Here is a 20,347-nt window from a genome sequence, read left to right on the forward strand (position 1 = left end):
ACCTTTGTCAGTGGTCACCTCACATGCAAAACATTATAAAAACGCAGCAGACATATGTCCTCGAACAGACTCCAAATCATATGAAGTTTTTGGAGTTCTGTATTAAAAGATCAGAGTGGTGACCTTTACTTGCAGAAATATTTTGATTCAAATATCTACTCTGCAGAGCTGCCCTTGAGCAAGAATCCTCATTACTGCCACACATGCTGTTCTCTAGCAAAAAAAATGTTGCTGTAACTCTGGGGCAAAGGGAGTCTCTGAAAGATCAGAGAATAACAATGCTGCCATCTGTAGTACAACATGTGTTACTGCAAATATTGGTCTCTTTCATTCTCTCCTAACATTTCAGAAATATAGTTTCCCAGGACAGTTTTTCTGACAGTCTCATTGCATCAAAATAGCACATCATGTCCGATGAATTGTTTGGCAAACATAGGTTGTAGGCAGATGCAGATGAGGAGCACCCACTTGGGAAATTTGAGTTTTTAACCCCCCCTTTTTTTTCCCCAATAATTTAATTACCAAAACTGGTGACTTTGATTCTATACCAAATAAGGGTTTTTTAGCACGAATAAAAATAAAAGTGCAATAAAACTGTCATTTGGATCATTTTACTCAAACTCTATTGCTCGTGTTACTCGTCCATATGAAAGGGATTTTGGAAAATTACTCACCGTGGAATTGGGACTGACACCATTTTTCTCTCTGGAAGGGTTGAATGTCTCTTGTCCTGAGTGTCAAATGTCTGTCTTCTCCAAGGTGACCACAGACTTGTACCACGTGCTGGTCAACAATGGATACCAGCTGGACTGCCGAGGCGTTGTCAAGGTGAAGGGAAAGGGGGAGATGACCACTTACTTCCTCACCAGCGGTCCTTCGGGCAGTTAACGACAAACCAGCCGACAAAAGAGTGACTCCCACTGCGTTGGTACGGCAGAGTGCAGAGACACTGAGTGGTCAGCTCGGCGATGAGCACAGCAGCACGGTGCAGAGACACTGGGGACAGGAGATGGCCATCAGAGACGAGTCTGTCTCTTGTCACATACTCAGATGCACACATGTAGGGTGGTTTTCACATTTGAAGGCTTTTTTTTTTTTTTTTCAAGCTGCCAGAGAGATAATGAAGCCCAGTTGCCTTAGGAGGGAAGTGGCGATGCTTGTATGTCATAAGCAATAGTACAAGTATTTCATCTGGAGTCATTATTTATTTTTGTGGAAAACAAAACAATATTTCTTAAGAGGAAATATGCAAGGACAACATGAAGGAGGAGAATAACCAAAGAGCAAATGTTTGATATGAAACATGTGTTGACGATTCTGTTAAAATGTAAAATAACCTTAGGTATATTATTCCTCTTTTGAGAGCAAAGGCCACGGTAGCATCTCTGTCGTTGATAGGGATGAACTCTTATTTTGTTGTTGACTTATTATTGAAGGAAAACGCACATGCATAGATATGCAAACATATTCAGATGGAATACACAATAACCCTGGTTTGGACTTCTGAGTACCTTATCAGGGCCTTTTATGTTCCCTCCAGCCAGTGATTATTCAGTCTGGATACAAGGCTGTTAGCAGTTCATTCAAGAGTATGTCTGAACACTTGGTCCCTGCAATGTATTTTTGGTCGAGCCAAAAACAAGAAGTACGAAATGAAGGAAGAACAGTTAGGTTAATACCACAGAACTGAAGAGAGATTGTTAAACTGCTATGAAACGTTTTATACAAGTGTGTGTGAGTTCAGTATGTGTGGGTGTGTGGGCGTGAGTAACTGAATGCTGACTGTAAAGGGGCATACTGTAACTTGTCACTGTGAGATTTTTACGATACTGTATGACAATGCTTTCTTGCCAAATTGGTTGCTGCGAGGCATGTTTTATATTAGTCTTCAAAATTGCGTGTCCATTCCTAATTTGTTGTGTCAAAATGATCAATTGAAGAGGATCACGTCTCCTGCGACTTTTACTGGGCTATGATTTTGACTGATTTCATTCCACATGGAATAAGCAATGTTTTTTGGAGTGTGTCACAACATGTGAGAGTAAACTGGTTTTCCTGACAGCTTCAGGATTAAGTTAATGCACAAATTCTCCGTCTGCTTTCTATTGCCTTGATAATATGCGGTACAAACGTTTGCATACTTCATGGACTAATATTTACAACTTTACACTGCAGTATTTGATCCAAATTTGTGTGCGAGCACAAGCCCTCTTTCTACAAAGATTTGCTATTTGAGACAAAAATTTAATTTTTGTTTAAATGAACACTTCTGTCCACAAGGATTTGAGGAAAATTCCTGAAGAAGAAGCTGAAGAACCCGACAGTTTGGACTACACATTATATGAAGGAATATTCTATTTTTAAATAAGCTTTACACTTGGTGTTTATATGGTCATGGTTCTGTATGAGCCCCAAAATGCTCCCTTAATAGGCAGCAAAATAGATCATCACACTGGCTGGTCTTCATCTGTCCTTACAGAGGAAAGGTTTAGTAAACACTGTTGCATCTTCCTTTAAAATATGTCAGAGTTTAATAGCTGCAGTAGTGCAGTGATCAATTTCGTTAGATTTCTCAATGATTGGAAAATCAATAAATGTTTTTGCATTGCTGTGTTTAGTTTGTTTTCTGATCCAACTTTTATTCTGCAACAAATAAAAAGAATGAGCAGTTTTTCTTTTTCTTTTCCACAAAACAACTTTAGCCCACTTAGTGGTGCTCTGTTTGTTAGCTTCCATTTAGCTCTCATGTCAATCAGCAGCCTGCAATCAAGATTGCACTGCGTGACAGTAACCTGAGAGAGGTGCCCATCTCCTTTTCTGAAAAACACAGTCTACAGTTTCAAGACGGTGATACAAGAGAGAGTATTTAATTGCTTGCACATGAATAATGCATTCCTGTTGCGGTTATTGCAATGTTCACTTACACGGCTATGCTGATCATTAATTAAGTGACATAAATTCCTCCTAATCCCTGATGAAAAAGCACTAATGTTGCCATAAAGGATACACGATACATGGACATGTGTTGTATTGAACTGCATTTTATTCACTGGTGTTTTCTGACATCTAGTTGTATATTAGTAAGAAAGCAGTATGACCTCTTATAATTATACTGTCCACTGACAAACCACCTTTAGACATGACATCGGTAACAAGACAACAATTAAATGAATCCAATATTTCAATGTTACCAATGACCGAAAATGATAAATTTAGTAAAACAAGTCAAAGCTGTCATAATTAACTACATGTTCCTTATAAAGTGAGCACTGAAGATATACATTTTCTTTTTTTTAAATCCCTCCTATCCAAGCTTAGGTCCCAACTGGGATCTCTTTGCAGTATCTTAGCTTTAAGAACAGAAAAGAAGTCATTTAAAGGAAGAAAGAGAACTTTTTGACCTCCACTGTGAAGTGTTCCAGTCACTTTGTCTTGTTGAAGGGGCCACATTTCCTCTCTGTTTAGGTACATTTGTCCCCTTGGTGGGGGAAATCTTCACAAGTCAACACAAATGTCTGAATAATCGTCTTTATCCTATGATGAGACAATCATATATCATATCCAAACAATGGTCTCATCCAGGAAGGCAGCGCCCTCATCCATTGGCTATGAGGGGTCACTGAACTGTTTGATGACTATAAAATGTAGATCATATGCAGATAAAAAAAAAAGATTGAAGGATCCCTATGAGACTAATGGGAGAAGAAAGAAAAAAATAAAGTTGTGTTACGCAAATCAGTTTTTAAGTTTTTCACTGGTGATGAGATATCAGAAAGTTGGAGGATGTATTTAAACCGAACCATTAATCCTGACAACGTTTAATTATATCACATGTATCTATGTATTTGTTCATCAAAATGTGTACAGTATTTCAAAACAGGAACTGCTCAACAGAAAGCAGCCTTCCACGTGATACGCGGAATTTACTTCACTTTAGGACGCACGCGACCAGCAGGGGACTCACTTTAACTAATTATTAGAACAAATGGCACCTGTTCGGTTGAGAGGAAATAGTTCGGTGTACTCTCAGTTCCACTTTGGCTCCTTCAAAAAGCCCGAAGACCATAAACGTGCTGGTTTGGCCACTTAACACTCAAAAAGAGGATTATCTTTTCAGTCGGGCCAGGTTTAGACGACAACGACGACTCCTCTTTAGTTTTAGGTAAGTGGCGGCATCTCAGGGAGTTCATATGTGCTCTGATCTCCTGTTTGCAAGCGTCTCCTGGTGATTTGTCACATTGTATGTCTGCTTGTCTTCCGCTACTGTCAGATGTGTTGTTTCAGATCAACCCAAACAAGGTATGTGATTTATTGTGATATTGAAAACCCGTAACAACTTCACAGAGTCAACGAAAACGGGATGTGTGCCGCCAACTCTTCCTTTTTTCATTTTTTTTTGTTGCAGTGCGTTCAGCTTAAGGCCTATGCCGCATCTAATCGATCGCAGATTATCACCCTATACTTCAGATTGTGTGTGTGTGGGTAATTTCTAAAATGAGGATCCTCGTGGCTTTCAGTAAAACTAAGTGCGCATGGTGGCACACACTGGCACACACTGGCACCTTTGCAGTCAGCCCAGATGTTCTGACGTACTGACTGAATTCTGACAGTCATGTGTCAAGAGCCCAGAGTGCCCTGTTGTTTATCTATTCTAGAACACCAAGAGTGTTCTCTTGAATCAATTATGAAGGCAGCTGGCTTGAAAATGAAGTAAATTAATTATGACCAAGTAAGAGTGACTGTCTTACTGAACAGTGATCACCTAAGGACTTGCATATGTCCTCCATTGCAACAATATCCAGTTTCACACAGCAGGAAACAGTCTCCTATTGTGCCTAGGGTGGTTTCAGTTATGTCATGCTCCACGTTGCAAACTAGTTCCTGTTGTGGATGACAACTGATCATTAATGATGAGATGTGTTCAGTGCATATGATGGAAGGGATTGCGTGTCACTTATTAACTGGCACGGGAGCTGCAGGTTGAGCCTGCCGTGCCACGGCTCACCTGCTGCCACGTGGGTCCTGGTGGACTGTGGCCAGAGCAGGTGAATTCAGATGTTTGCTGAGGTGTGGTGTGTTTGTTCCCGCTCACCACCTCCCTGTTCTCTCCACTTGTCCTGTGGGACAGTTTCCTAAAGAGACGGCAAGGGAGGAGGAGCTGGTTTGGCCACATCACCAGCTGCTATGACACTCGTAGAGACGCACACACCGGTTTGAGAGATTTGTCTCGTCTCTCACTTGTCATTTGCTGTTTACTGAAGGAAAAACTTAGTGAATGTATATCTAGTAAAAGCTGATGAGAGCATTCTTTGATTTAAGTATTTTCCAAAGCAAGGCTTTACTGTAACCATAAAGCAGTCAACCTCAAGAGTTTCTTTGCTCTTTTTTTTTGTCTTACAGAGGTGAGCGCATAACCCGTCTTGAAACATGCGTCTGTTTTTCCGCCGCCGTATGTCTCCTCTAAAGCTGGTCCTCCTAGGAGGGACTCTCTTCATGGTGGTCCTCGTGGTTCTCCAGAGGGATGTTGGGTCATCACCTGACGGGGAACTCTGGCTGCAGGAGCTAGTGGACAAAAGGAACAAGGTGATCGTTATGGTCCGTGATGCTGTGAACAACATTGGTTTCCAGATTGGAGCGCCACAGCCGCCACCGCTGCAGGAGCGGCCCACAGAGGATGTAAACTGCCCCACTGGATTTTACACTCGGGCTGAACTCAAACCTCAGTTGGAGAGACCGCCCCAGGACCCGCAAAGCCCTGGAGCTGATGCAAAGCCGTTTCAAAAAGACCACATGACCCCTGAGGAGGAGAAGGAGAAAGAGGAGGGCATGACGCGGCATTGTTTCAACCAGTTTGCCAGTGACCGGATCTCGCTTAGCCGTAGTCTTGGGGATGACACAAGGCCTCCTGAGTAAGCTCATTTTCTCAGAATAATCTTTTGTAGTCTGGACTAAGCTCTGATTTACCAACCAGTGTGCTGACACATACACAAGCCAGATAATGCTCTGTTGGGGTCATAAGGTCAATTATTTACTCACCATTTCACTTTGTTAAATAAAACTAATGCGAGTGTAACAATTATGTAACTAAATTAGGTCATCTTGGCCAGCTTTGTCCTGGATAATTAAAAATACTCCCACTCACTGGAAAAATATTTGTCCAACATCATACTCAGACAATCTGATACTGCGAGCCTTTACATCTCTCCTTCCAGAGTTTTCAATTGGCTTTTAAAATGAGCCATTTGTATTTTGAAAGTGTTACTGACCTTGAATAACTACAAACAATGGTCTATTATGCTTGGCTGTGTAAGACCTTGTGTGAGTTTCATTTCATCAGATATGCCGCCTATCTTTTTCTCTCTTGGTCTTTGACGTGGCTCACCTGACCCAGGTGTGTGGACAGAAAGTTTCCCCGCTGCCCTCCTCTGCCTACCACCAGCGTCATCATAGTCTTCCACAACGAGGCTTGGTCCACGCTCCTCAGGACGGTCTACAGCGTCCTGCATACATCTCCTGCCATCCTGCTTAAGGAGGTCATCTTGGTAGATGACGCCAGTACTGCAGGTACATACACTGACGACAAAACGCACACAGACGACTTGCTGACAGGCTGCAACAAGTGGTTTGGGACAATAAGAGTTTAATACAGTTTTGATGGCTTTTTTCTTCTGTATTTCAGTGCTGAGTCAGGCAGTGAGTGAGGAACACATTTGAACTAAATAATAAATATCAAGCAACAAGCCTTTTTGTCTCGCACAATGCCAATATCTAACTCAACTGGGAGTGTATTAAATTACCTTTGAGTTTTCATGTGCTATAGAAACTGAAGACCGCTTTACCCTCAGCTCCATTATTCTCATACGATCTTCCATGTTTGGAGTTAAACTCTCAATACCTGAATCATAGAAAAAGGTACTCTGTACCTGTCAGCCAAGTGACAAAGTTGTCAGATTGTGTGCCACTGTTGATGGGTCTGGAGTTTGAGCCCAAGAGTCGGAATTAAAGGTGGGGTCTGAGATCTTGGAAAAACGGTTCCTGCAAGCTATATTTTTGAAAATACACAACCTTGCCTCCCTTCAGCACACCCCTCGAAACCACGCCTTCAAAACACATGAACGAGTCACGAGTCTGTGAACGCGCAGGGGGAAGGGGGGAGGGGGGCTGACGGTTGATTGGCGTGTCAGAATCCAATAGAAGTAACTCTCATCATTACTTCTATTGGTCAGACATTTCCTCTTGCTACACCCTCTACAATGGACTAAAAGATTTAGTTTTTTTCCCAAACATTCTATTTTAGTGGGTGCAATGGGGTTGTGAGGACCCCAATTTAGGACCACCTTTAATATTGGATTTAACCGTCTCTTTTTCATAAGACCACATGGCTCACACAGCTGTGTCCCGCTGTTCTTAACAAATACCTGCCTAAAGTGCTTTGTTTTATTGGTCTGATCTTTCATGTAACTCGTTGTCACTTCAGATCTTAAGCTAACACAGAAGCGCCCTGGTAGCTGAATGGTAACAGCACATGGCTTTAAATCCAAATAGTACAGTTCAGTTCCAACCAAAGGACATGTATTGCACATGTTTTTTTTCATTTCAGCTGTCTACTTCACTGGTGTCAGTTGTCCATTTAAAAAAAATCTTAAAGCAAATCAGCTGTGAGACAGTCTTGTGGCACCTTGTTTCTTACAGTTTCTTTGATTCAAAATGTATTAGTATCCTGGACTCTATCGCTCCTATTAGGAACAAATCCGCCAAGGCCCCCTCTGAACCATGGATAAATGACTCTATCCGAGCTCTCAGGTGCTCCTGTAGGCGTGCTGAAAGGAGGTGGAAGAAGGACGAGCTACAAGTTTCTTTTGGAACAATGCGGGACGGCCTATTGGAGTATCAGAATGCTGTAAAAGCTGCCAAAGCTGACTACCTCTTAAACCTTGTCTCAAACAACATCAACAGGAAAGGTTTTGTTCAATGTTCTGGACTCTCTTTTAAACCCATGCGTCACTGATCCCATTGTACCATCGCTTGCTCTATGTAGCGACTTTCTGGACTTCTTTGTTGACAAAATGTCTGCTCTGCGGTCAGTACCACCTCTTGTTGCTTCTGACCCCTCTGGCCCCCCGATGTGCCATGCGGTCTTTGACTAGTTTACACCCGTATCGCTGTCTGAGCTGTTGGAGGTAGTGCAGAAACTACGCCCCACAATTTCCCCATCAGATAGCATTCCCCCGCGCCTCTTTAAAAAAGTTTTTAATTTGGTGGGCTCATTCATTTTATTATTGTTTCATGCTTGTTTTAGCTCAGCCTGTTTTCCAGCTTCTTTTAAACATGCCATAGTGCTGCCACTAATCAAAAAGCCTAGCCATGACCCATCTATCCTCACTAACTTTGGGCCTATCTTCTGTCGAAGGTGTTGGAGAAAGTAATGGCCACCCAGCTGCTATCATTTCTGGAGAAAAATTACATTCTTGAAAAATTCCAATTGGGTTTTACACCACAGCATAGGACAGAATCTGCCCTTTTAAGAGTGTTCAATGATCTTATTTGAACTGTTGACTCTGGGTGTGCTGCCATCATGGTAACATTGGATTTAACAGCTGCGTTTGACACGGTAGATCACAGGACCCTGCTGTCACGCCTGGAACGTTGGTATTAAAGGTGCTGCCCTCATGCTGCCCCAGTCCTACCTGACTGACTGGAGTATCTCAGTTCATTTGGGAGATTTTTCCTCTAACTTCCGGGGTGCCTCAAGGATCTATTTTAGGCCCTTTATTATTCTCACTGTACATGTTGCCCCTTGGATCCATTCTCCGCAAACATAATGCGTCTTTTCATTGTTACGCTGATGTTCAGATTTATCTCCCCTGACAAATGAACTGTAAAAACTCTGTTCAAACCCGACTCGCCTGTATAACCGACATCAAGACTTGGATGAGCCTCAGCTTCCTAAACCTAAATGACAGTAAGACAGAAGTCACACTGTTTGGGTGCCATGGACGTTACAGTGACTGTTGATGCTCTGCCCCCTTCCCTTGGTTCAAAAAACTGCTCTGTCATGAAGAGCCTTGGTGTCACTCTTGACAGTGATTTTAAATTTGACAGGCAAGTTGGATCTGTAGTCATAAGTGCCTTTTTCCAGCTGCGACTTCTGGCCAGGGTAAAACCTTACCTCTCTCTTAGTGACCTGGAGAAGGTGATTCATGCTTTTATTTTTTCGAGACTGGATTATTGCAACTCGTTGTATGTAGGTTTAGACCAGCGCTCTCTGCGACGCCTACAGCTTGTGCAAAATGCTGCTGCTTTGCTTTTAACAGGTACAAAGAAACGGAAACTTATAACCCTAGTTCTGGCCTCTACACTGGCTTCCTGTCCGCTTCAGAATTGATGTTAAGATCCGGATGTTTGTTTTTAAAATTTTGAGCGGTCTGGCCCCTGAGTCTTGAGTTGAACTCATACATGTTCACAGACCAATCAGAGCTCTGAGGTCTGCTAACAAACTTTACCTGGATGTGTCTAAATGCAGGCTAAAAGCTAAAGGCCATCGCGCTTTTGCTGTGGTTGCCCCTAAACTGTGGAATGGGTTACCGCTGCATATTCGTTCATCAGAAACTCTGAACATTTTTAAAACTTCTCTTAAAACCCACCTTTTCTCCCAGGCCTTCGGACCTGGGTGAAACGAATGTTGTCTGTGTGTGTAAATAGTTTTTCTTTTACTGAATTTATTTGTTAAATGTATATGTTGGAATTTATTGTTATTTATTATATATGTAAAGCACTTTGGTCAACCCAGGTTGTTATAAGGTGCTATATAAATAAACGTGACCTTGACAGTTAAGACTATTAAGGAAGGGGGAAAATTTCATATAGTGCTATTTCACATCGCATGTCCGTATCTACCAGCACTTCCAGAGATCAAGATCAGGTTATTTGCAGTCCTGAAGAACACTTTACTGGTACTTCAACTTGACACCACAGTTCCTCCAAAACTGGCAAATTCTCGTTTGCTCTGGTTAGTTAATGTGGATTTGGGTACTTTACTTCTCGGTATGTCTTAACACTGGCACTTACCACCAGTTTCGTTTGCACACAGCAGCTTCTAGGCCAAAACTGTGAAAAATATTGACAGAACGTCAACTAGGGCTCCAGTTAAAATGGAAAAAAAAAAAAACTCGCATTCAGGTTCAATGGGTCAAGGGTTCAATTCACCGCATGGACTTTGATAATCTTTGAAGATTACTTAGAATTGCATGTGTTTTAGCATTTTTGCATCCTTCTCACACAATAGCAAGTACAATAGGTTGGGTTTGACATGACTAAAAAGACCTGCAGTGACGGCTGCATGCACAGAGACAACCGTGTCAAAAAACTGCCGCCATAGCTAAAGAGAAGCCCAATGTAAATTTACTGAAGGCATTTCCACTGCTCGCTGACATGGAAAAAAAAAAAAGGCTTTGACTTGCAAATCGTGAACCAAATGACTCAGTTTTTTTTTTTTTCTTTCTTTAATCTTCACTGCCACTAATGCCACCCGACTATTATGGTCTATTGATTTGCACATGTACACTTCTCTGGTTCGATGCATGAACTGCGTTTTCTGTGAAATATTGTGAGGAAACAATGGAAAGCTGATGGTTAATGCGTTAGGTGTGAGTCGCTCAGTCATTTATTAACTGAATTTCTTTTTAACTTCTTGAGGTGAAATTAACTGATAACATTTTCTGATAGAGGGAGAACTGCATGTATTAATTTTATTTTTTGAGATTATTCATTTATATATATATATTTTGTCTCTGTTTGGATAACAAACCAGGCCATGGCAACCCTAAGTGCTTAAATGGAACACAACTGGACTTCTTTTATAGGTTCTTAAAGACATTGCATCTCTCATCTCATCCAAAACATTCATCAACTTTTAGGGAGCCTTTTATAGTTGATTCTGTCTCTTGATTCAGACGGTATTTCTCCCTACCAGGAGGCTGTTAGAGTATAGGGGTGCATGATGTTTAGATATGAATGTATGTTTTCATTGTTCAAGTTTTTCCTCATGAAGATCCAAGCTGGATCAAGACTTTTTCAGTTGATATGTCGTACATATGTATTTAAGTGTGTGGGTAAGCACTTCTCTCTTTCTTACTAGCTGTAGCTCTGCATTTCCGTGAATGTGACGTTTACATAACTACCTTCTCCTCTTACCGTAAAATTTCAGGTGTTGATCCCTTAAATGCACTCTTGAATGTTAATGATTTAATGCCTGGCAAACACTCATGAGTAAAGCGGGTGTAAAAATGTGAGGATAAACATACACCCTGTTAAAATTAGAAGCCATTTCAAGATTAGGCAATTATTAACATTTTTAGTGGCTTATTGCCTCAGCCTGAAATATCCTGTCCGGTTATCTCTGTTAACGTGCTGCCACCCTCAATTGTCTGTATGTTTCCTAATGCACCCAAACTTCTTTTTTTACTATGAGATTGGCAGCTTTCTGTGTCGTGGTCGGTGGTTTAGCTCATGCTGAAACTGAAAAGAAATGCCGAATGTTGCATTCACTGTGGTCACGAAAACTTTTAGAGGGGAAGTTGTGACCCAGTTTTACAAGCAGCGTTTCCACTTCATTGCTACTTCTCCTGGCAGAGGTCTCATGGGTACAAAAATGATGAATGTTTGACGTTTTCGTCTCTGGTGCTGACGGGTGCCTTATGAAATGCCAGGCTGAGTTGTTTCGCAGATTATTTTTGTGTTGTTTGTACAAGTATGTTACACATGTGACCAGAGTGATATCCAGAGTGTACCCTCAGCACATTTAGTCAGAGACAAGGCAGATACAAAAGTGTGCTTTTTATTTTTATTTCTGCAGAGCACCTCCAGAGTCAACTGGAGGTGTTTGTGCAGCAGCTGAAGATCGTCCGTGTGGTCAGGCAGCCGGAGAGAAAGGGCCTCATCACAGCCAGGCTGCTGGGTGCCAGCATCGCTCAGGCAGAGGTGCTCACCTTCCTTGATGCACATTGTAAGGAAAGCCACACACAAAACATAAAACAACAATATGCAATTTACAGCAGGTATTATGAGCCACTGTGTGTTGCTCAGGTTCAAGTTTAATTAGATATTATACCTGTGTTAATAATCTCCAGCTGTTGTTGAATAATTTTTTTTGTGACTCAGCATTAATGGATTTCTTTGCCTGACGTAGTAATAATAAGATCCATCCATCCGTAATTAAAGTCTTGAGATATTTAAAATGGTTTTCTCTTTGACAAGATACTCAATAAACCTGTCAGTAAAACTTGCTTCAAAGGGACAAAACATCTAAATATCTTTTATAGCCAGAGAATAATGGAAGAAAATGGCATGCTTGGAATAGAAAATGCTTGTAGTGTCCTAATTTTAGAGTCCTATTTGATTTCTCTTGTGGAAGCAAAACTTCTACTGAACTTTTTTTTTGATGTAACAGTCATATAAGTCCTTTCTTTCCTGCTTAGGTGAGTGTTTTCATGGTTGGCTGGAGCCCCTCTTAGCTCGCATTGTTGAGGAACCCACTGCTGTTGTTAGTCCCGAAATCACCACCATTGACCTAAACTCCTTTCAGTTCAACAAGCCTATGGCCACTAATCGCGCTTATAACCGAGGTAACTTCGACTGGAGTTTGACCTTTGGCTGGGAGGCGATCCCTGAAGATGCCAAGAAGCTGCGAAAGGACGAAACCTACCCTGTAAAGTAAGACAAATTGTGTTGTGTTTTTTTTTTGTTTGTTTGTTTTTAACTGAACATTTTGAATCATTTAAATACCTAAAGCTTTGCTATCTGCCCATGAAAATTTCAGAACGCCTGCTTTTGCTGGAGGCCTCTTCTCAATCTCAAAGACGTATTTTGAACACATTGGAACATACGATGACAAGATGGAGATCTGGGGCGGAGAAAATGTAGAAATGTCATTCAGGGTCAGTCTTTTTTTTTTCATTTTTTTAAATTCTTTTTAATCTCTGCATTCATAGTTCCACACATTGCTCAGTCAGTCTTGTTGATATGATTTTGTCAGTCGTAATGCTTCCCCTCTGCGTCATATCTCATTTGAAGGTGTGGCAGTGTGGGGGTCAGTTGGAGATCATCCCTTGCTCTGTGGTGGGCCATGTCTTCCGCACAAAGAGCCCGCATACCTTTCCCAAAGGCACTGAAGTCATCACTCGCAATCAGGTGCGCCTTGCCGAAGTCTGGATGGATGACTACAAGAAGATTTTCTATCGCCGGAACAAGAATGCTGCAGTCATGGCCAGTGAGGTCTGTTCTCAAATGTTAAATGGATCTAGTGCAATTTATCAGGCTCTCTCTGTCAGATTGCGACTGAAATGTATACCCCATTGCTTCGAAACTCTGATGTGACACTCCTAAGTGGTTGTTTTGGCTCGTCAGAGTATTAACTGCATCCCTCTTGTGGTTAAAGAATAAGTATGGAGACATCTCCGATCGACTGAAACTGAAAGAGAGACTTCACTGCAAGAACTTCACCTGGTACCTAAACACAGTCTACCCGGAGGTCTTCATTCCAGACTTGAATCCAGAAAAATTTGGAGCCGTGAGTCAAGTTTTGTGGATAGGAACAGTATAATGCGCTGCATGTAATGCGTAACTTGGGTCGCTATTTAACTCTTATCTTGTGTCCTTGTTTGCACCAGATAAAAAACTCAGGATCTAACACCTGCCTTGATGTTGGAGAGAACAACCAGGGTGGTAAACCTTTGATCATGTACATATGTCACAACATGGGAGGCAACCAGGTAAAGTAACTCAGACTCCTTGGTGTGAAATGAACAATGTAAGTTGAAGATGAAGAATTTAGGTTGCCCTCTTTGGCGGGGGAGTTTTAACTGTATGTATGTGTCTTTTAGTACTTTGAGTATTCGTCTCATAAAGAACTGCGTCATAACATTGGAAAGCAGCTGTGTCTTCATGCCACAAACCAGCCGGAGCCAGTGAAGGTTGAGCAGTGCCAGCTTAAAGGGAAGGGTACCAGTTTGGCACCGGAACAGGAGTGGGTCTTTACAGAGGTAAGAAGGACTTGAAGCTTGACCTATAGTTTTACATTTGACCCTTACTAGGTTTAATCTTTTAGGTCTCAGAGAACACCTATCCATATTTCAACATTGATTTTTAGCAGGTAGAGCTGAAAGTTGGCGACGTGTGGTCTGATCGTGCACGACCTCTGGTCGCCCATCTAAAATGCGGTCGCAATGTAAACGTGTCGCACAACTCAAAATCAATGAATTTTATTCAAAATTAGATTTTAGAAATTTTGCTATTTTATCAAGTGTTAACGCACAACTCAAAAGTTGTTTCACTGTTCAACAAAATGTGGTTCACACAAAAAACTTGATTTCTACCCCTTTTATCTTTCATGTAAATTATGAAAATAAATATGGATTTACTATGTGCTCATAACAAGAACTTTGAAGATGTTAAATAAACATTTATTCATCAATTTGTCTGTTAGCTGGGAAGAAACTGAAAACTTCCTGACTATTCTTGTTTTGAAACCTTGAGTTCATTGTTTGGGTGTTGAAATTAATCTTTTTTTTTTTTTTTTTTTATGTACGTATTGGACCTAAAGTGGAATGCAAGGCATTTTTCTGATTGAGATTTCGAGGGCACTATGTATTGTAAGAATCAATGTAATTCAAAGTTGTGATCTCCTCATCAAGCTCTTGGTAAGAAGGTTCAGAGGTGTACGGAAGTGCTTTAACCCATGTTAAATACATAGAGCTGTTACACAGGTTTTATGCTGGTTTTTATTCTTTTGTCTGCTATGTTTATCTCTAGGAGAATCTTCTGAAAAACCCCAACAGTGGAAAATGTTTACAGCTAAGAGGAGATGTGATTCAGATGGACCACTGTAATGCTGCAGATCTCTTCCAGCACTGGAGCTTCAACTGACCTACCAGGCTGCTCATCCAGTCACCTCTGGCACCTTGTGTCCACTCCACTCTGACTCGGCACCGTGGGGCCAAATCAGCACTGATCCAGTGGGACCTGCTGCACAGCTTTGGGCATGTGGCCAAACTGATAACCAATGAAAGATGGAGGACAAAGTAAAGACAATCGCATATGATGAAAGCCTTTGGGTTGGGTTGGTCTTAACTGTTTTTAAATTTTATTTATGGAGAAAACTCAGGAAAGAGATTTGTCAATGTTTGGGGATCTGAAATGTATAAACTTTACAATTAGGAGCTTCACTGCAAGGCTGTGAGCACTTGTTTTACACTCTAATTGAACAATGGGCTCGGGGGAATGTATTATTGGGATTTTCTTGCTTTTTTTTGTCTGTATGAATGTTGAAAAGTGTGATAAGTCTTAGTCGAGAGTAAGAGATGTCTATTTTTTTTTTAAATAAAATGGGTTTTTTAAAAAAAAAAAAAAGTTCTTTGTTGTTTTTTTGATTAAATGACCATTTGTTTTCAATACAGGAGATATATTTATTTTCTAACCCCTTAATTATGTAGGACACCAGTTCTGAAGATTAATACTTAATTATTTTGGGATTGTAAGCAACATTGTTGCTTACAATTACCTTGCTTCTGATCCTAAAATGTTCCTTTTTTTTTTTTTTGTCTTGGCTGGTTAATGGTTTATATGAATCAATATAGTTTCCTGTATACTGAACCAATTATTAATTTGCTTCGGTTACTTATAATACAAATATTAATTTGCTAATATTTAACACTACAGTGGCATTGACAGTAGTTGCTAGCCTGAAAATGCTCCATGATACAGTCCATTCCTCATTTTGCAATCTGTAAAAAGTGCCCAGCTGGAGATTCTATTCAGATAACAACTCTCTCTGCAACAAAGTGTACAGACTTTCTTTGTCAAAGGCACCTCAGTGTTTGCACAACATTTATCCAAGGAGTGGTCCAGGAGCAAGGTGCATTCCAGACAATTGTTTTCAGCTCTGTCTGTAAGTTAAAGGGAATGCTGAGGATTGCCCAACCTGCTGTGACGGACTGTGCTGATTTGATCACCATGCACACCCTGTCAGATTAAAGGGTGTGGAGAGTGGAGGTTGTACAGTGAAATGCATGAGGTCAAGATGAAAATAAAGGTTTTTCCTTTTTTTTTACATCAATAGGTGGCAGCACAGAGTCACTGAGATTTTTCTGTAAAGCAATGATGACAATTGAAATTTCACCATGCAAAGTGTACTATGTAGCCGCAGGTAAATGAGTGGTCACTGTAGGGACAGCCTGAGGACAGATTGGCGAGACGATGAGCACTGAAGCCCTGACCCGTTCTGAGGTATTTGGACGGCTCAGGAGGGAGCTCTATGGAGAGGAGCCATCAAGTCATTCTAACGCACACATATTCATCATTCTGGGCGCTTCTGTGAGTACAACCTTCCAACTTCCTACAGCATGACAATATTACCTCCATTTTAAAATCAGGACTGCTTTCCCCATCCAACATTACCATGATTACTGTAGTCGGGTCTTATTTTTGGACCTCTTTTTACAGTAAATTCCAAATAGTTGTAGATGAGTAGGCGTCCAACACAAAAAGCCTCACTGAGGAGAATTTCACTGATAATCACAGAATAAAAGGCCAGGGAATGAGGACCTGTTGGTGAAAAATGTGCTGCATCTACTTTTTCCTTTTGCCAAGCTTAAAAAACATGGGATAATTTTGCAGTCAAACAAATTTCAACACCTAACTGTTTTTATCTGTCTTTTTTTAACGTAACCATTTTGTTACAGTGTTAACTCGTGCAAATAGTGTGTTCCGCATACTTTTTATTGCACATTGCTCAAGAGATCTGCTCACTCCCCTTCGCTGTGGACGCTTGTTTTAGAGTTTACCTGCACTTTGTACTTGTGGTTCTTGACTGTCACAATGATTAGCAGCAGAGGATCGATCTTGTTTTGTCTCACTATTTGCACAGGGAGATCTTGCTAAAAAGAAGATCTATCCAACTTTATGGTAAGTGCAAAAAATTGATCACACTCACCAACAGAGCTGTTCAGAGTTGTTTGGTCACCTTGTACTCCGAGGAGTTTGACCCTTTGACCAAGTGTTCCGCTTTTCTGCTTTTGACTCACTGTGTTCATTGCTTAGGTGGTTATTCAGAGATGGCCTGCTTCCAGACAATATACACATTGTGGGTTTTGCCCGGTCTAACCTGACTGTGGAGGACATTAAGGCTGCATGTCTACCTCATATGAAGGTAGTACATTTAAGGCTCCTTGTTGGGTATCTGACACAAGATTGTGGATTGTACAGAGAGTGTTTTCAGAAATAATTCTGCCACTTTTCCCTTAGGTCACTGATGAAGACTGTGATAGTCTGTCAGCATTCTTCAGCAAGAACTCGTACCTGAGTGGCAGATATGATGATGGCAGCTCCTTTGACCAACTCAACAGGCATCTATCGTCTCTCCCTGGGGGAGCAAACGCCAACCGACTCTTCTACCTGGCTCTGCCACCCACTGTCTACCACCATGTCAGCGCAAACATCCGAAACCACTGCATGAGCCGCAAGTTAGCATCTGTTCAGTCCTGAAAAATGATGAAGCACAGTCTGTTTGATGACATTCTAATCAGGTTTGTTTTTGGCAGAGGTTGGAACAGGGTCATTTTTGAGAAGCCGTTTGGTCGTGACCTCCAGAGCTCACAGGAGCTGTCAGCCCACCTATCTTCCCTTTTCACAGAGGACCAAATATATCGTATAGATCACTACCTGGGAAAGGAGATGGTCCAGAACCTCATGGTGCTCAGGTAACTGGATGGAATATTGTATCAGAGATATAAGATGAAAGATTTTATTGAATTGCTTAATTTCAGGAGAGCTTTTTACAGTTCAGATCTTTAGTCCTCTTCTTAAGAAATATTTCGTTTGCTCACTTTCAGGTTTGGAAATCGCATTTTTGGGCCTATATGGAACAGGAACAGTGTAGCCTCTGTGGTCCTCACCTTCAAGGAGCCCTTTGGCACACAGGGCCGTGGAGGATACTTTGATGACTTTGGTATCATTAGGTGAGGACTGGGCTGGTTCACTCATTGTGTCACAGTTACCTTGAAAACTGGTTTTGATTCCATTCCTTTTCTCACAATGTAGGGATGTCATGCAGAACCATCTGCTCCAGATGCTCTGTTTGGTTGCAATGGAGAACCCTGCTTCAACCAGTCCAGATGATGTGAGGGATGAGAAGGTAACAATCAGTGATTGGGATTTTCATACTGTCTTCAATGACAAGTCTATCAGGTCACTGCGATGGCATTCCTGTTTTTCTTTATTTGAGCTACAGGTGAAGGTGTTGAAGTGTATAGCTCCTGCTGTTATGTCAGATGTGGTGCTTGGTCAGTATATTGGTGATCCTGAGGGGGAGGGTCAATCAAAGTTGGGTTACCTTGATGATCCCACAGTACCAAAAGGCTCATGCACTCCAACCTTTGCCACTGCAGTGCTTTATGTCCAGAATGAAAGATGGGATGGTGAGGCTGCGTTCCAGATGGCATTTTCTTCACTTTTTTTGATTTTCATCTGATGCTTTTCCACTCATCTATTCGCAATGTCTTCACTGCATTATCCTTCAGGCGTTCCTTTCATTCTGCGTTGCGGTAAAGCTCTTAATGAGCGTAAAGCAGAAGTACGTCTGCAGTTCACTGACGTGCCAGGAGACATCTTCGGCGGACGCTGTCAGAGGAATGAGTTGGTCGTGCGGGTGCAGCCGGATGAAGCCATTTATCTGAAGATGATGACCAAGAGGCCTGGGGTTTACTTCAGCCCCGAGGAGACCGAGTTGGACCTCACTTACAAGAGCAGATACAAGGTACTTATAGTATTCGAATCCATCATTCAGACTGATAGTCATTTAACTGTACACAATCAAAACACAAATAGGAGATGCAACTTCAGGATAGGCAATATCAGAAAACAAGAAACACTGGTGAGGTTTTTTACAAGATGGAATTACCGCATCCGTGTTTGCTTATGAAAAAAACAAAGGTTTTCAAAGTGAAAAGAAATGTATTTGTTTTCTCCCGGACATGTCTTGTGATCTAGTTTTGAGTATCATGGAAATTTCCATGATATTTGTTCAGCCTCAGCAGCGTCATTTTAACAGCCGACTTGTATTTGTAGAACTCGAAGCTCCCAGATGCATACGAGAGGCTGATATTGGATGTGTTCTGTGGAAATCAGATGCACTTTGTCCGCAGGTTGGTAGAATGATTTACAGTAGTTAACTGAGAGAATATGAAAATATCTGGACAATCATCTGTTTAGCTAAGAGATCTGAATGTAAAACCAGAGTCACCAGGCATATTGGTTCCTCTTTTGTGGGGCAGTTTTGACAAAGGTCATGAATATTTTGTCGTGAAGCATGTTTTCAACTTAGCTCCTCCCATTTCTGTTCCAGTGATGAGTTGCGGGAAGCCTGGAGGATCTTTACTCCTCTGCTCCACCACATAGAGGCAGAGAAGAGCTGTCCAATTCCTTACAAATATGGAGGGTAAAGTCTGTTTTATGAGACAAAAATAAGTAGATAATGCACATAATACCTTATGTTGCTCATTATTGCTCCTCTTGTCTTGCTTTTGTTGTGTCCATAGTCGTGGTCCAAGTGAAGCGGATGATCTTGTAAAAAGGGTGGGATTCCGCTATGAGGGAACATACAAGTGGGTGCAGCCCCACACTAACTGATGCTTTATGCCATATGCTCACACATGCTCATGAAACCCAATGTATAAAAGTTTACAAACAATAAAGTTTACTTTAGTCACCGATGTACCAGTTTGATTCTGTCTGCATGTTCAAACGAAAGCACTGCTTGTTACCCCTAAATCACACAAGAATGAACTTAGAAATAAAAAGAGTAACAGCCTGATTTGTCACATGCATCTGAGATCTCCCAATGAATCATCATTCACCCTTTTGTCTGCACTCTATCAAACATCATACATCTACAGGTGAGGACAAATGAGAACTTGAGAGCAGAAAAGTCATTGCACTAGTATCCAACGGATGTAGCGATATGTATAGAATGTTTACTTTTAGGGTTACTTGAAAAGTGACAAAGCTTGTTCTCTACTGTCAGCAGGCACATGTTTTCAGTCATCACTAAACTATGAGAATGCAAAACCTGATTGACATAAAGCCAGGGCAACTAGTATGTTTACCAGGAGGACTTGTTGGATGGGTTTGTAAAAGAAGGTGCCTCTCTTAATAACAGGCATAAAGGAGAGCCATTAAAATCTCCTGCTCCAGCTGAGAACAACTTCCAGGTCGGTGTTTTAAGTTGAATCGAAACTGTGAAAAACTGTTAACACCATGTTAATCTCTAACCGTGCGCAAGGGAATTTTAAGATTA

The 20,347-nt window shown here is 41.3% G+C and overlaps 3 protein-coding genes across 4 annotated transcripts in view; all 3 read left to right on the forward strand.

The window, feature by feature from the left end:
• LOC142390865 (adenylate cyclase type 6-like) overlaps positions 1-2,671 on the forward strand; it is a 32,318-nt gene extending 29,647 nt beyond the window's left edge. For both annotated transcript variants that reach the window (XM_075476681.1, XM_075476683.1), the window contains one exon: positions 760-2,671. In XM_075476681.1, the coding sequence (XP_075332796.1) occupies positions 760-888 (129 nt within the window). In that variant the 3' untranslated portion in view covers positions 889-2,671. The remainder of the gene's footprint in view (positions 1-759) is intronic.
• Positions 2,672-3,936: 1,265 nt separating this feature from the next.
• galnt6 (UDP-N-acetyl-alpha-D-galactosamine:polypeptide N-acetylgalactosaminyltransferase 6 (GalNAc-T6)) lies at positions 3,937-15,388 on the forward strand. The gene is made up of 11 exons (XM_075476684.1): positions 3,937-4,162; positions 5,401-5,909; positions 6,392-6,564; positions 11,855-12,004; positions 12,477-12,711; positions 12,818-12,935; positions 13,072-13,272; positions 13,436-13,567; positions 13,668-13,769; positions 13,881-14,039; positions 14,809-15,388. Exons 2-11 carry the CDS (start codon positions 5,428-5,430, stop codon positions 14,920-14,922), a joined length of 1,866 nt encoding a protein of 621 aa, XP_075332799.1. The 5' UTR covers positions 3,937-4,162; positions 5,401-5,427; the 3' UTR covers positions 14,923-15,388.
• Positions 15,389-16,201: 813 nt separating this feature from the next.
• LOC142390867 (glucose-6-phosphate 1-dehydrogenase-like) lies at positions 16,202-19,822 on the forward strand. Its single transcript, XM_075476685.1, has 12 exons — positions 16,202-16,368; positions 16,922-16,959; positions 17,095-17,203; positions 17,299-17,516; positions 17,595-17,753; positions 17,886-18,011; positions 18,094-18,187; positions 18,284-18,470; positions 18,573-18,808; positions 19,120-19,196; positions 19,397-19,489; positions 19,590-19,822. The coding sequence occupies exons 1-12, from the start codon at positions 16,252-16,254 to the stop codon at positions 19,678-19,680; spliced, it is 1,545 nt and encodes a 514-aa protein (XP_075332800.1). The 5' UTR covers positions 16,202-16,251; the 3' UTR covers positions 19,681-19,822.
• Positions 19,823-20,347: the final 525 nt, after the last annotated feature.

The sequence above is a fragment of the Odontesthes bonariensis genome, chromosome 10 (assembly GCF_027942865.1).
Source record: "Odontesthes bonariensis isolate fOdoBon6 chromosome 10, fOdoBon6.hap1, whole genome shotgun sequence".
NCBI lineage: Eukaryota > Metazoa > Chordata > Actinopteri > Atheriniformes > Atherinopsidae > Odontesthes > Odontesthes bonariensis.

What these genes read in the sequence shown, in the direction of transcription:
- galnt6 (XM_075476684.1), top strand. Translation starts at nt 5,428, where the DNA reads ATGCGTCTGTTTTTCCGCCGCCGTATGTCTCCTCTAAAGCTGGTCCTC. An exon ending in GATGACACAAGGCCTCCTGA is followed by an intron (nt 5,910 to 6,391) that starts GTAAGCTCATTT and finishes CACCTGACCCAG; the next exon opens with GTGTGTGGACAGAAAGTTTC. An exon ending in CACCTTCCTTGATGCACATT is followed by an intron (nt 12,005 to 12,476) that starts GTAAGGAAAGCC and finishes TTTCCTGCTTAG; the next exon opens with GTGAGTGTTTTCATGGTTGG.
- LOC142390867 (XM_075476685.1), top strand. Translation starts at nt 16,252, where the DNA reads ATGAGCACTGAAGCCCTGACCCGTTCTGAGGTATTTGGACGGCTCAGG. An exon ending in CAGAACCTCATGGTGCTCAG is followed by an intron (nt 17,754 to 17,885) that starts GTAACTGGATGG and finishes GCTCACTTTCAG; the next exon opens with GTTTGGAAATCGCATTTTTG. An exon ending in CTTACAAGAGCAGATACAAG is followed by an intron (nt 18,809 to 19,119) that starts GTACTTATAGTA and finishes TTGTATTTGTAG; the next exon opens with AACTCGAAGCTCCCAGATGC.